The 12,068-nt window shown below is 41.1% G+C and overlaps 1 protein-coding gene and 1 long non-coding RNA gene across 2 annotated transcripts; one reads left to right on the forward strand and one right to left on the reverse strand.

Annotated features, from left to right (window-relative positions):
* Positions 1-5,183: 5,183 nt before the first annotated feature.
* LOC147138037 (uncharacterized) lies at positions 5,184-11,093 on the forward strand. Its single transcript, XR_015088968.1, has 3 exons — positions 5,184-6,361; positions 8,820-8,918; positions 9,067-11,093. It is a non-coding gene; the product is annotated as an uncharacterized LOC147138037 (long non-coding RNA).
* Positions 10,237-11,220, reverse strand: LOC147138038 (protein NCBP2AS2-like). The gene is made up of 2 exons (XM_086047234.1): positions 11,061-11,220; positions 10,237-10,951 (listed from the first exon to the last, which is right to left on the reverse strand). The coding sequence occupies exon 2, from the start codon at positions 10,860-10,862 to the stop codon at positions 10,557-10,559; it is 306 nt and encodes a 101-aa protein (XP_085903360.1). The 5' UTR covers positions 10,863-10,951; positions 11,061-11,220; the 3' UTR covers positions 10,237-10,556.
* Between the last annotated feature and the right edge of the window lie 848 nt (positions 11,221-12,068).

Below are 12,068 nucleotides of genomic sequence, written 5' to 3' on the forward strand. Positions count from 1 at the left end.
TTGTAAAATGACGCGATATGCTGCCGCTTTCTTTTGTTGAGGGAAAACGGTTCGAAAAAATGTATGCTGTATATCGAGCCTGAATAGGCTACGTGGTGCCAAGTTGCAAAACAATAACACCCCAACTCGAGAGTAGCCATAACCAAATAAAAGAGTAGATACTACGAGCGTTTGAGCGGGTCAGCTATGTGGCCAATGCCTTAACTACAGACGGATGGACGTCCATAGCCACCGAATCTTACATGACTATAACGTGTATAACGTATGTGGACGAAGGACATCTCCACAGCTGTGTGCTTCATGCGCCTTGGAGGAAAGACACAGCTGAAAATTTTGCTGCTCTCCTGCGGAGTGTGATGGGTACGTGGGCACTAGAAAATAAAGCCGTCGCCTGTGTGCATGATAATGCACCTAACATATGGCGAATGAGACCCTGCTGGACTGGGAGTCGGTATCATTACTCATTACATTATTCATAATAAATGCCATGTAATGCATTGGCAAATGTATTTCTCTTTCAATTGTTCACTTTTATTCAGTCAGTTGTTGTTACATGAATAGAATTTAAATTAACAAACTGTCCTGAATGTTTGGGCAAAAATAGCCCCTACTGTAAATACACAAAACATTTTCATTTTAAACTTTGGATTCAATGTATTAAATTTCAAGTTTTCTAGTCGACTAGTCGCAAATCAAATTCAAGACTAGTCGGCGGGCAAATTACGGTAGTCGAAATTCCCATCCCTAATATATATATATATATATATATATATATATATATATATATATATATATATATATATATATATATATATATTAGGGGTGTAACGGTACGCTAACTCACATTTTGGTTTGGTACGGTTTGTTGGAAACTTCGGTTCGGTATATTTTCGGTACAAAAAACAGATTTTTTTTTTTTAACTACTTAATTACTTGTACCAAATTCAAATGAGGTGTAGAGAGAGCGAGAGGGAACCAAATCAACAATTAGAATTTATTAACAAGTGATTATTAATGACAAACAAATTTAGTTGGGCGCCCAAATTAATACTAATAAAATGTTCTGGCCAATGTTGCCGCGGTTAATGGAGGAGAGAGGCGGGGAAACTTTTATTCGCCGGCAAGTGAGTGAGTGCACCTGCTGCCGAACGTCGGGGAGGAGCTCCTCAAGTTTTTTAGCTAAACGTGGAAGCACTCGGCAGCTAGTAAACTCGCTGACTGTTAGTTTCCTTTGACTCACTCGGCTTTTCGTGGTGCTCCGTACGGTGGGGAAAAATGTCCAACCTTTTTTATCGCGCTCGTCGCGGGCGTACTAATACTGTACAGTACAGTCGCATGACGTAACACTTAAACACAATCACTTAACCATCCGCAGAACAAACTAGAACCTAGTAAACAAACAAGCGTAACAAACTAGAACCTATTTATACGAACACAATATGAAATATGGGAAATTATAATAAACCCCCACATAAATTGCAGACCCTTCAGTACAGCCGCCCCCTGATTAATGATTCCTATAGCTCTTTTTTGTACCTTAAAGACAGGCTGAGTATTTGTTTTGTAACCATTACCGCATATTTCCACACAATATGTCAGGTATGGCAGTAATAATGATCAGTAAAACATATATTGTTTATGGTTTGGTTTTACAAATAACAGATCCACAGCTCTGGCGTTGACTGATGTCATAGAAGAGATAACGGATAAAACAGAAAACAAAATGTATTCTGTCGGTATGTTCATAGACTTAAGAAAAGCCTTTGACACAATAGTTCACAATATACTTCTAAAATAAATTGCAATGACATGGAGTTAGAGGAATTGAACTGTTTGAAATCTTACTTAACTGTCAGACGACAGTATGTGCAGATGGGCAAGTATAGTTAAAGATGGAGGAACATAACCTGTGGTTTCTTTATTGTTCTTGTTATATATAAAGGATGTCAAAATTAGAATACAGTATATACTATTTGCTGACCTCACTACGATACTAGGCTCGGGCAAAAATCAGCAGCTACTTCACATCAATCAATCAATCAATCACATTTTATTTATATAGCACTTTTCATACATAAAAATGCAACTCAAAGTGCTTTAAAACATTCAAAGCAAAACATAGAATTATCTTCAATCAAAAGAAAAGATAATTTATTTAAAAGTTGTCGAAAGCCAAACTAAAAAGGTGTGTCTTGAGCTTCCTCTTTAAAATATCAACAGTCTCTGCAGACCTGACATCCTCTGGCAGGCTATTCCAAAGGTGAGGACCAAAACGGCTGAATGCAGCCTCGCCATGCATTTTGGTCCTCACCCTAGGAATAATTTAAAGGGCGGCGCCAGAGGACCTCAGGATCCGCGAGGGCTGGTATGATAAAAGCAAATCAGATAAATAAGATGGCCCAAGACCATTAACACATTTATAAACTAATAAAAGTACTTTAAAATCGATCCTGAAACACACAGGGAGCCAATGCAGCAATTTCAAAACTGGCGTAATGTGCTCCCGCCCTCTGGTTCTCGTCAGCACCCGAGCGGCTGAATTCTGCAGTAGTTGCAGTGGTGAAATGCTCTTTTTCGGGAGGCCAGAGAGCAGGGCATTACAGTAATCTAAACGACAGGAAATAAAGGCATGCATCAGCACTTCCGTGTTAGCCTGAGAGAGAAACGGGCGGACTCTGGCGATATTCTTAAGGTGATAAAAACCAATCTTGGTTACATTTTTAATATGAGGAATAAAACTGAGCTCAGAGTCAAAAATGACGCCAAGGTTCTTCACACAGTGTGAGGGATTAAAAATGTGTAGTTTTGGTAAAAGCTTCTCTCTCTGACCTTCGGGACCGATAACTAAAACCTCAGTCTTGTCCTGATTGAGCTGTAGGAAATTATCTGCCATCCATGACTTGATATCTAAAATGCAATTTAAAAGGGTATCAATGGGTCCTGTGTCATCAGGAGACACGGCAATATACAGCTGCGTGTCATCAGCATAGCTGTGAAAGCTGATGCCGTGTCCTCTGATGACATCCCCGAGGGGAAGCATATAAAGATTAAAAAGTAGGGGGCCTAAAATCGAACCTTGAGGAACCCCACATTTAATTTCATGAGTTTTAGAGGAACAAGTATCCATACTTACAAAGAAATATCGGTCTGTGAGATAGGAATAAAACCAGTCAAAAACAGTACCAGAGATGCCCACTAGATTTTTAAGTCTATTTAATAAAATTTGGTGATCTACTGTATCAAAAGCAGCGCTTAGATCCAGTAGCACCAAGACTGTGAGTTTTCTCACGTCTGCAGTGCACCTAATATCATTTAAAATCCTTAAAAGAGCAGTCTCCGTACTGTGGTTCATCCTAAAACCAGATTGATATTTCTCCAAAATATTATTTGTATTTAAAAAATGATTCAACTGGATGAAAACCAGTTTTTCTAAAATCTTACTTAAAAACGGTAAGTTGAATACGGGTCTGTAATTATTAAAAACGCTCGGGTCAGAACCGCTCTTCTTCAGAAGGGGCTTCACCACCGCCGTTTTAAAGGCAGCGGGGAAGACGCCTGTCTGAAGAGAGCAATTGACTATATTTAAAATTTGTTCTTCAAAAAAATCCATAAAATGTCTTAAAAAGAAATGTGGGAATTGGATCCAAAAGGCAGGTTGTTGGGTTTACCTGGGAGAAAACTCGAACAAGTGTCCTTGCATCAACCAGGGCAAAATTTTCCAGTGTTTCCTCATGTAAATATGATTGTCCGGGTTTATTAAAACTTGTGTTTTGACGGGCTAAAAGACTGGATCTTATGTCATCGATTTTACTTCTGAAGTGGTCTGCAAAGTCCTCACAGAGAGCATCTGTTGGTCTCTGTGGGGACTTATTAAAATCAGAACTAGTTAAAAGTTCAAAGGTGGAGAAGAGAACCCTGGGGTTGTTTTTATTGACTGTAATGAGGTTTGAGAAATAGGAAGATCTTGCCAGTTTGACTGTTTTATTGTAGGATTTCAGTTGTTCGCATAAAATTTCATAGTGTACTGTAAGTTTACTTTTTCTCCACCTCCTCTCTGCACTCCTGCATTTTCTCTTTGATATTTTGATAGCATTGTTTCTCCACGGGGGTACAGTCTTTGTTTTTGTTGTTTTAATTAAAAGTGGAGCTACTGAGTCTAATGATGATTTAAGATGTAGGTTAAAATTGTCAACAATAAGATCACAGGGTGCAGGTAAAATGTCAGCAGGAGTGCTTTTTAAGATCTCGATAAAATTTGCAGCCACCTCAGAGTATAGGTAGCGTTTCTTCACTGTTCTGACCGGGACTGCTAGATGGTTAAAACTGGCGATGTTAAAATAGACACAGTAGTGGTCTGACACTGCCAAGTCAACAACAGAGGACACACCAGCAGACAAGCCATAGGTTATAACCAAATCCAGGGTGTGTCCTCTGTTGTGAGTTGGCTGCAAGACGTGCTGTTTAAAATCCAAGCAGTTTAAAAGGTTTGAAAAATCTCTGGATAGTGGGTCCGAGATGTTGTCCATGTGTATATTAAAATCGCCAGTTATTAATATCCTGTTATAACTGGAATATAAAATGGATAAGAATTCTGAAAATTCTGTAATAAAAGAAGTGGAATGATGGGGAGGTCTATAGACGGTAATGCAGAGAATAGGGGGACTGCTAAAAACAAAGGCATGGTGTTCAAACGATAAATAGCTGCTAAAAATGAGCTCCTTTGATAAAAGAGTATTAATAAAAATTGATGCAGTCCCGCCTCCTCTTTTGCCATCCCTTGTAGAAAATAAAAAGTTAAAATTCGGTGGGCAAGCCTCGTTGAGAGCAACTGGAGCATCTGTACCAAGCCATGTCTCAGACAAAAGTATACCATGTAAATTATTGTCTAAAATCAGGTCGTTTATGATAAAAGTTTTGTTTAAAAGGGAGCGAACGTTCAGCACGGCCAGATTAATTATTGTGCTGGACGTGCGCTCATGGTGGTACGAATGAGCAGTATTAACATATACTAGATTACCACTGTTAAAACCACGTTGTTTGTGTGTGCAAGGGAAGCGTCTGCCGGTGATGGTTTCAATGGGAAAATTGGGCGATAGTGGTAATGATAATGAGGGCCTGCAGGGGGAGCTAGTGAGGGTGGTGGTACTGTGAGCAGCTGGTATTGGCCTGTAAGTGATGGTAGTGACATTGTCCTTGCAGCGTTTATGAGTAGAAGAAGAAATATGATTGGTAAACAAGAGTCAGCTGGGAGTGGAATTGGTTACGACATGGTGGATGTTAGCGGCTAAAATCTTGCTACCAAGAGAGTTCGGATGAACACCATCCGGCTGGTAAAAAGACGGGCGATTCCAGAATAGGTTAAAATTGTCAATAAAAGCAAAGTCAAGGTGGCCACAAGTGCGTAGGAGCCACGTGTTCAAGCTTAAAAGGCGGCTGAAGCGCTCGGCTCCGCGAGACAATGCCGGCAAAATGCCACTCACCCAGACCGACAGACCGCAGGTTCTTAACAAGGCAAAGAGGGCGTGAAAGTCTCTCTTCGTCTGCTCAGACTGTCGGCGTATTGTCTCGTTTGTCCCAACGTGAACGATGAGCCGGGTAATGGATGATGGCAGAGAGTCAAGAACACCCGGCAGGATGTTAACTATGTCCATGACTTTCGCTCCGGGAAAACAGCGGGTGACGCAGCCGGGATAGTGAGTACGCCTAATGGTGCTGTCGCCAATTATAACGGTGGTCGGTGGGTGACGTGAGGAGGGAACGCCAAGGGACTCACCACCGGCGGGAGATTCACGACCCCACTGTCCAGGATGGCTCCGCCGAGGCCGAGTGAAGACGGTGGATGACACCGATGAGTGTCGCCGATGATGCTGGTGATGACGACCACCCTTGTACCGGGACACCGCGTCCCGGAGCAGCCCGACGCGTGAGTGGACGGCCGTGTCACCGGCGGACCCGCCCAACATGGGGTTCCCGGCCGAGGTCGTCGCCGTGGGTGGCGGGGAATCCGAGGGAGCCCCTGGGAGCACAGCCCCAGCGTCGGACGCAGCAGTCGGTGTCTCCGACTGCTGTAGTGCAGTGATGGGAACAGGAGACTCACTCGCCTCCGGCCGCGGGACACCACCTTGACCCAGGGGTCACTCTGCAGCGGTGTCGAGCAGGATGGCCCCGGGCAGGCAATTGGATCCCACTTCGCCGTGTCCGAGAGGCCAGCCGCCTCAGCCGTCATTGTCGCCGACAGGATTTCACGAGCGCGCCTCCTCATGACCACCGCGGAGAGTTCGGGGAAACGGGTCGCGAAGCAAGAGATGACCGATTCCTTCTCATGGAGCTCCTCTGAGAGACGACGAATATCCCTTCTTAGGTCAGAGATTGTCTTATTTGCCTTCTCCAGCAGGCCATTGTGTTCGTCGCTGTCGTCTGAAGGCATTTTAATACACTAGCTCCAAGCTAGCCCCAAGCTAGCCCGTTTCCGTCTCAAGCTAGCTGTATGCTAGTCCGCGAGATCAAGCGACCCAGAGATTAACAAAAATTTAAATAAATAAATAATAATAAAAAATAAGATAAAAATAGTCTCCAAAAATTAAAAAGAGTAAAAACGCAACGCGCAGGTGAGGTAGATTCGAAGGCGAAAGTGCAGAAGTGCAATCGATACCATCCACGTCCAAACTTGTAACAGAGATCACGGCAGAACTTCACAAACTCAGTGATTTCATAAAAATAAATAAATAAATTAATTAAAAAAATTATATATATATATATATATATATATATATATATGGCGGCACGGTGGTCGACTGGTTAGCACGTCTGCCTCACAGTTCAGAGGTCGTGGGTTCGATCCCAGCTCCGGCCTCCCTGTGTGGAGTTTGCATGTTCTCCCCGTGCCTGCGTGGGTTTTCTCCGGGCACTCCGGTTTCCTCCCACATTCCAAAAATATGCATGGTAAGTTGATTGGACTCTCTAAATTGCCCCTAGGTGTGATTGTGAGTGCGGATGTTTGTCTCTGTGTGCCCTGCGATTGGCTGGCAACCAGTTCAGGGTGTCCCCCGCCTACTGCCCAAAGACAGCTGGGATAGGCTCCAGCACGCCCCGCGACCCTTATGAGGAGAAGCGGTACAGATAATGGATGGATATATATATATATATATACATATATATATATATACAGGTTTACTGGGTTTACTTCCTCTTTATGTGTATTTGGGTTTATGTGTATTTAGTGATATTTATATATTTATTTGAGATATATATATATATATATATATATATATATATATCTCAAATACATCTCAAATAAATATATAAATATCACTAAATACACATAAACCCAAATACACATAAAGAGGAAGTAAACCCAGACACATTTTTTTCAAGAATATATCCTAGGCCTGCACCATGTGTCGTTTGAACATCACGATTGCGATGTGCGCATGCGCGATAGTCACATCGTAGGACGTGCGATGTTTTCAATGTTTTGTTTTTTTTAGAACGCGCAAACTTTTCTTTTGCTTCATACGATCAGCAAGCTACTCCGTGCTCTTACACAGCCTGTCTCGCTCACCCCCTCTCTCCTGCCAATCAGTCACCGGCCCCTCCCCCTCCACTCTCACAAGCCACTGCTGTCTGCTCTGAAAACACTAACAGGCAACATGGAGGAGGAGACGACGGCAGAAGCGGCAGTGGATTTAGTCTCCAAAAGAAAGTCAACATCCAAAATATGAAAGTATTTCGGCTATAAAAAGGAAGATTCAGAATAAAAAAAACATCCTTTGCCAGCAGTGCCTCACCGTTGTTGCTGCAATCGCCGTCACAAGCCCCTGTATGAGTTCAAACTAAGAAGTGGGACCCGAGGTGAAACTTCATCGACTCAAAAAACAATTACAGACGCCTTTGCCAGCATAACTCCTTATGATAAGAAGTCCAAACAGCACCGACAAATCACGGATGCAATATGTTTTATAGACCGTTTTAATTATTGTTATATTTTTGTGAACAACTCAGGGGACTAATGCACCTGCTCTTCAATTTTTAATATTTTTGTTATTTGTTTACAACTTTGCTGCAGTTTCACAAAGTTTTTTTTATCTTAATGTTATATTTTTGTGAACTCAGGCGCTAGTACACCTGCTTTTTAATTTTTTAATATTTCATAGTTTAGTTTAAAGGTGTTTATAACTCTGCTGCTGCTTTAGAGGTTTTTTATTTTCTTCTATTTTTTTAAACGAGTCAAGGGTCTAGTGCACCTTCTCTTTTTATTTTTTTGTTTAAAATGTTTAATATTTTGCTGCTGTTTACAAAAAAGTGTGAAATACAATGTTAAATAATCTATTATGTTACAGAGACATGACCGCTGTGATACCTTTTATATACAGCAATCATCATTCACAGATGAAGTTAGTCTGGATTAAACGATATTATATGAATACAATGATGTCATGGTGAGTTAACCAAATGATTCCCAAACAAATCTATTCAAGTCATCTGGTGAAAATTCTATTTTTAACATCGCAATATATATTGCAAACCCCCCAAAAATCGCAATGTAATTTTTTTCCAACATCATGCAGCCCTAATATGTTCTATGCAGGCCCACTAGTTGAAACACGTCATTTTCAGTCGACAGAAATGACAAAATGGCCGCCCGCTGAGATAGCTGGATTTTGCTGCTCACTCATATTCCACAAACGCAATATTTATCAAAATTCCTTGTTTCAACTTGTAGGCCTGTATAGAACATATTCTTGAAAAAAATATTTGGGTTGACTCCCTCTTAAGACAAAAGTCATCCATCCATTATCTATACCGCTTGTTCTCACTAGGGTCGCGGGCGTGCTGGAGTCTTCGGGCAGTATGCGGGGGACACCCTGAATTGGTTGCCAGCCAATCACAGGGCACACAGAGGCAAACAAACATCACAGGTCAGCTGTAATTATTAAAAAATGTTATCCCTAAAATGCCACTGGGTATTGACTTGCACATGCGCAAGCTTAAAAAAAAAAAAGCTGTTTTATCTTCTTAAACATCCACACTCACAGTGTCCAATCAACTTACCATGCATGTTTTCAGAATGTGGGAGGAAACCGGAGTACCCGGAGAAAACCCGCGCAGGCACAGGGAGAACATGCAAACTCCACACAGCGAGGCAGGAGCCAGGATCGAACCCACAACCTCTGAACCGTGAGGCGGACGTGCTAACCAGTCGGCCACCGTGCCACCTGACAAAAGTCACGTTTTTGGGTAATTTCAAAGAGGACATTCATATCCAATTATGTTTAAATTGAGAGAGCAAAAGAACAGAAGCCATTTTGAGAGTTTATTTAGACATCAGAAAAAAAGCAGTCAGGATTGTTCACAATGTTGGGTTCAAGGACTATGCAAACACACTGTTCCTAAAATCTAACTTTTTAAAGCTTGAAGAGCTAGTAAAACTTCAATGTTAATATTATACAAAGTAAGTAACAGAGACTGTCAATATACAGTATACAGTATATACAATACAATATATAGGGTAATGTTTAATTTTAAGGTTCAGTGTGTTCGTATGACCCTCTAGAGTAAATACATCACTCAACGGTACGCTTTAGATAATGACTCAAAAAAGAGTGCTGCTAATATATATCAATGTAAAAAACGATATAAGTATTCTTTATAGATAAATAACGATAAATAATACAAATAATAATAAATACACTATGGACACATAATATATATGCCAAGGGTTGTTCCCGGTCAAAGTGTCTCAGCGATTTGTGTTATGGCTTGCAAGATTGAGCAGCTGTACTTCAGGGATGACAAAATTATTTATTATTGTATTATCTTATTTTTATTGCTTGCAATATTTTCTTTTCATGTTAATATGCGTAAAGAACGCCTATAGTTGAAGAGATTTTTCTTTTGACATTTTCTAAATCTTCAGGTATGCAACAAAAACAAAGGAATTTACCTTGCCATTCCAATACTTTTGGAAGGGACTGTAACCCCTGATGAAAAAGAGTTTGACACCCCTGGTTTTTGAGTCTTCAGTTGAACAAACACAACAGTAGTACTCCACACAGGAAGGCCAAAGCCGAGATTCAAACCCCAACCCTCAGAATTGTGAAGCAACCAGTGTACACCACTTGGTTACACGTTACAGCATGTGTTCTGTTTAGCAAAACATTTACTGACGCTCCTTTCCAAACAATCTATCATGTTTATGACAAACTGTACATATACTGAAAATGGATGAAGCACACATCAGTTTTAATGATGTTAATTTAATCTCATCACAAAATTAAATCATCTCCATAAACTATATACTACCGACATATACTATACATTAAAATGATTCTCATACTCATTTGCAATAATGGTCTAATATTAAAATGACATTGGTTTGGCTGAAAGAGAAACATTTTCCGTATGCTCCATGGTTGGAGGTCAGTTCGTTTTGACAGGACTTTCCAGCACGTCTGCGTGGACCCAGCAGCCACACTTGAATCAATAGTCAGCAGCGTTGACACAAAATGATTACATTTCATTTTCTCATTTGATGTCCATTCATCCATCTTGAGAGATTATTTCTTAACCTCTCGGGATCCATCTTTCCACCCATCCCTGACTTCATTGACGAACGTCTCTCGTACTCTTTTGAGTCGCCTGCCGACGTCCTCCACACCACCGGGCACTCGACCAGTTTCTTCTCGGACCTGCCGCAACGTCTGGGAGCGTAAGACCCGCTCCGAGGCATCCCGGCCGACTATCTGAGCCTTGGTGATGGCGTAGGCTGTGATCTGCGCTGCCCTACGGATCGGTCGAGACTCCGCTAGCTTCTCGACAACATGGAGGTTGTTGAGCAGCGACAGCAACATTCGAGACAACATGTTTTTGGTCACCTCCGCGCTGCTCGAGGAGCTGGTCGTTGGTATATTTTAGCAGGGGAAGTAAAGCATGAGAGTCCCCTAGTTTAGCTCTGAAATAACAATATTCAACGTTAGTTTGAGGCATAAATCAATTATTGGACGACTATTTTGCTGTTCTTCTAATCGGTAGTTTCAATAAATAGAACAAAGGTGACTTACTTCTGTTGTAAAGGTGTCGGTGACCGCCTGAAGCACGCGTCACAGATAAAGCAACAGACGAGCCTAAAGTTGACTTCCGGCACTTCTTTTTTCTTTCTATGTTAGCGGCGGTTTGCAAACTGACAGTGCTGCATTATCGCCACCTATTGATTAACAACGATAACTGCTTTTACTTATACGGTACAGCGCAGCAGGGGTCACCAAGCTTTTTGAAAATGGTAGCTACTTATTGGGAATGATTAATCATCTGATTTCCTGACAAAAGGTTTAAGTATCAGAACAATGACATATACCCTGTATGATTGTGATTTAACAAGGTAGGAAACTGATGTATCACTTTATTTCAAATAAAATAAATTAAAATTCTCTGCAACGGTTTACATTTTCAAATGAACCAACCATGGCTCAGCTTCAGAAAACAGGTGAGCCGTGATTGTTTGTTACCTGAGCCCTGAGCAACTGTGATGTGTGTGGTGTCATTTTCAATCGACAGAAGTGACAAAATGGCCGCCCCATGATGTCAGCCTTAAAATTACCCCCCCTGAAAAACTCAGTAATTTAAATCGTTTTATGACTACACTTGGCACACCTACTGCCACTGTGTGCAGGTTAGGAGTGGAATGTTCACAAAATCCTCAGTTCGGTTCACTTCGTGGTTTTGTGCTTACGGTTTTCGGTTAGCTTCGGTCTTGGAAAAATCAATTATATCTCGTAGTTTATAGTGAAAGCTATAGTCACAGCATTATTTTTAATTACGGTGATGATTGTATTATTAAACAGTGGATAGTTGATGAATTATATTATTTGAATTATTATTTTATTAATCAATCTATGCTGGTGGCATATAACATACCTGTCAATTTATTCCTTTTCCCAGTATTTTATACGTTTTTTGATCATTTCAAATTGGGTATGCCGTATAACAATTTTTGTACTGGGGGAAAAACATTAAAAACTCTTTTTTGTTAACCCAATCTCGTTTTGCCCATTTTGGCTCTAATCCGGAGC

The sequence above is a fragment of the Filicampus tigris genome, chromosome 12 (genome assembly GCF_054856515.1).
Source record: "Filicampus tigris isolate MCC_2025a chromosome 12, RoL_Ftig_1.0, whole genome shotgun sequence".
Taxonomy (NCBI): domain Eukaryota; kingdom Metazoa; phylum Chordata; class Actinopteri; order Syngnathiformes; family Syngnathidae; genus Filicampus; species Filicampus tigris.